The 1149-nt window shown below is 57.8% G+C and overlaps 1 protein-coding gene across 1 annotated transcript in view; it reads left to right on the top strand.

Moving 5' to 3' along the window:
* Nucleotides 1-1149, top strand: part of PRR12 (proline rich 12) — a 45055-nt gene that overhangs the window by 9088 nt on the left and 34818 nt on the right. The window contains exon 7 of the mRNA XM_045292632.1: nucleotides 1-238. This exon is cut by the window's left edge and continues 60 nt beyond it. Within this exon, the coding sequence (XP_045148567.1) occupies nucleotides 1-238 (238 nt within the window). The remainder of the gene's footprint in view (nucleotides 239-1149) is intronic.

Genomic DNA, 1149 nt, shown 5'->3' with positions numbered 1-1149 from the left:
ACCACCAGCGCCAGCTGCTGCCCCTCCAGAGGAACCCACTGCCGCTGGGGCCACCACGGCCCCATCCCCGGAGGAGCCCGAGCCACCCGACGCCCGTCCCCTGCACCTGGCCAAGAAGCAGGAGACGGCAGCCGTGTGCGGCGAGACGGACGAGGAGGCGGGTGAGAGTGGCGGGGAAGGCATCTTCCGGGAGCGCGACGAGTTTGTCATCCGGGCAGAGGACATCCCTTCTCTCAAGGTGAGTGCTCCCGAGCACTGGGGGACAGCAGGGACTCCCAAGATGTGACTCTGTGTGTGCGTGTGTGTCCGTGGACGTGTGCATGTGTCTTTGGACTTGTCATCGGAAGGGACTGGTCCTCAGAGAAGGACATCATGCTTGGTGAAGGGGAGGGGCAGCAGAAAAAGGAGATGGAATGACACGGTGGCTGTAACAATCTCCTCAGAACGCCCACACTCATCCCCTGGGTCTAGGAGGTTCTCAGCGCAGGAACCTCAGGCCCAAAGGACATCCACTGCTTCCTGGCCCTTCTTGCTCGGTGGTTGTCAGGTCTTTGATCCATTGGAAAGGTGTGTCTGCCTTATACTCACTGCCACTGAGTTGATGCCCACTCAGACCCACCCTAGAGGACAGGGTAGGACTGACCCTGTGAGTTTCAGAGTCTGTCACTCTCTCCGAGAGAGTAGACAGCCTCGCCTTTGTTCCACGGAGCGGCTGGTGGTTTTGAACTGCCGACCTTGTGCTTAGCAGCCAATGCAACCTGCTATACCACCAGGCCTCCTGGCTGCACCGTGGCCTCAGATGTAATGCTGATGGTGAGGATGGCGCACGACAGGCAGCTTTCTTTCCTTCTGTTTGATGGGGGGGTCGCTAGGATGCAGAACTGAGTCTGTGGGTCCTAACTGAGACGAGTCATAAGTGTAGACCCAGGTTGGCTCAGAGAAGTACGTGAAATAAAACTCAGCCTGCTGCCATCCTGACTCGAGCGGGACAGAGTAGAACCACTCCACCTTCCTAATGCCACCACCCTTTCATACAGTTCTTCTTGTGATGGAGACCGCCCCCCCCCCCACCATAACATTATTTTCGCGGCTACGTATCACTGTTATTTTGCTACTGTCCTGAATCGGGCGACCCCTGTGAAAGGGTCG

The sequence above is a fragment of the Echinops telfairi genome, unplaced genomic scaffold, assembly GCF_000313985.2.
Source record: "Echinops telfairi isolate 266 unplaced genomic scaffold, ASM31398v2 ScPeMD7_655;HRSCAF=1070, whole genome shotgun sequence".
Taxonomy (NCBI): Eukaryota; Metazoa; Chordata; class Mammalia; order Afrosoricida; family Tenrecidae; genus Echinops; species Echinops telfairi.
The sequence above is the reverse complement of the archived record's forward strand: the minus strand, read 5'-3'. Positions and strand labels throughout refer to the sequence as shown.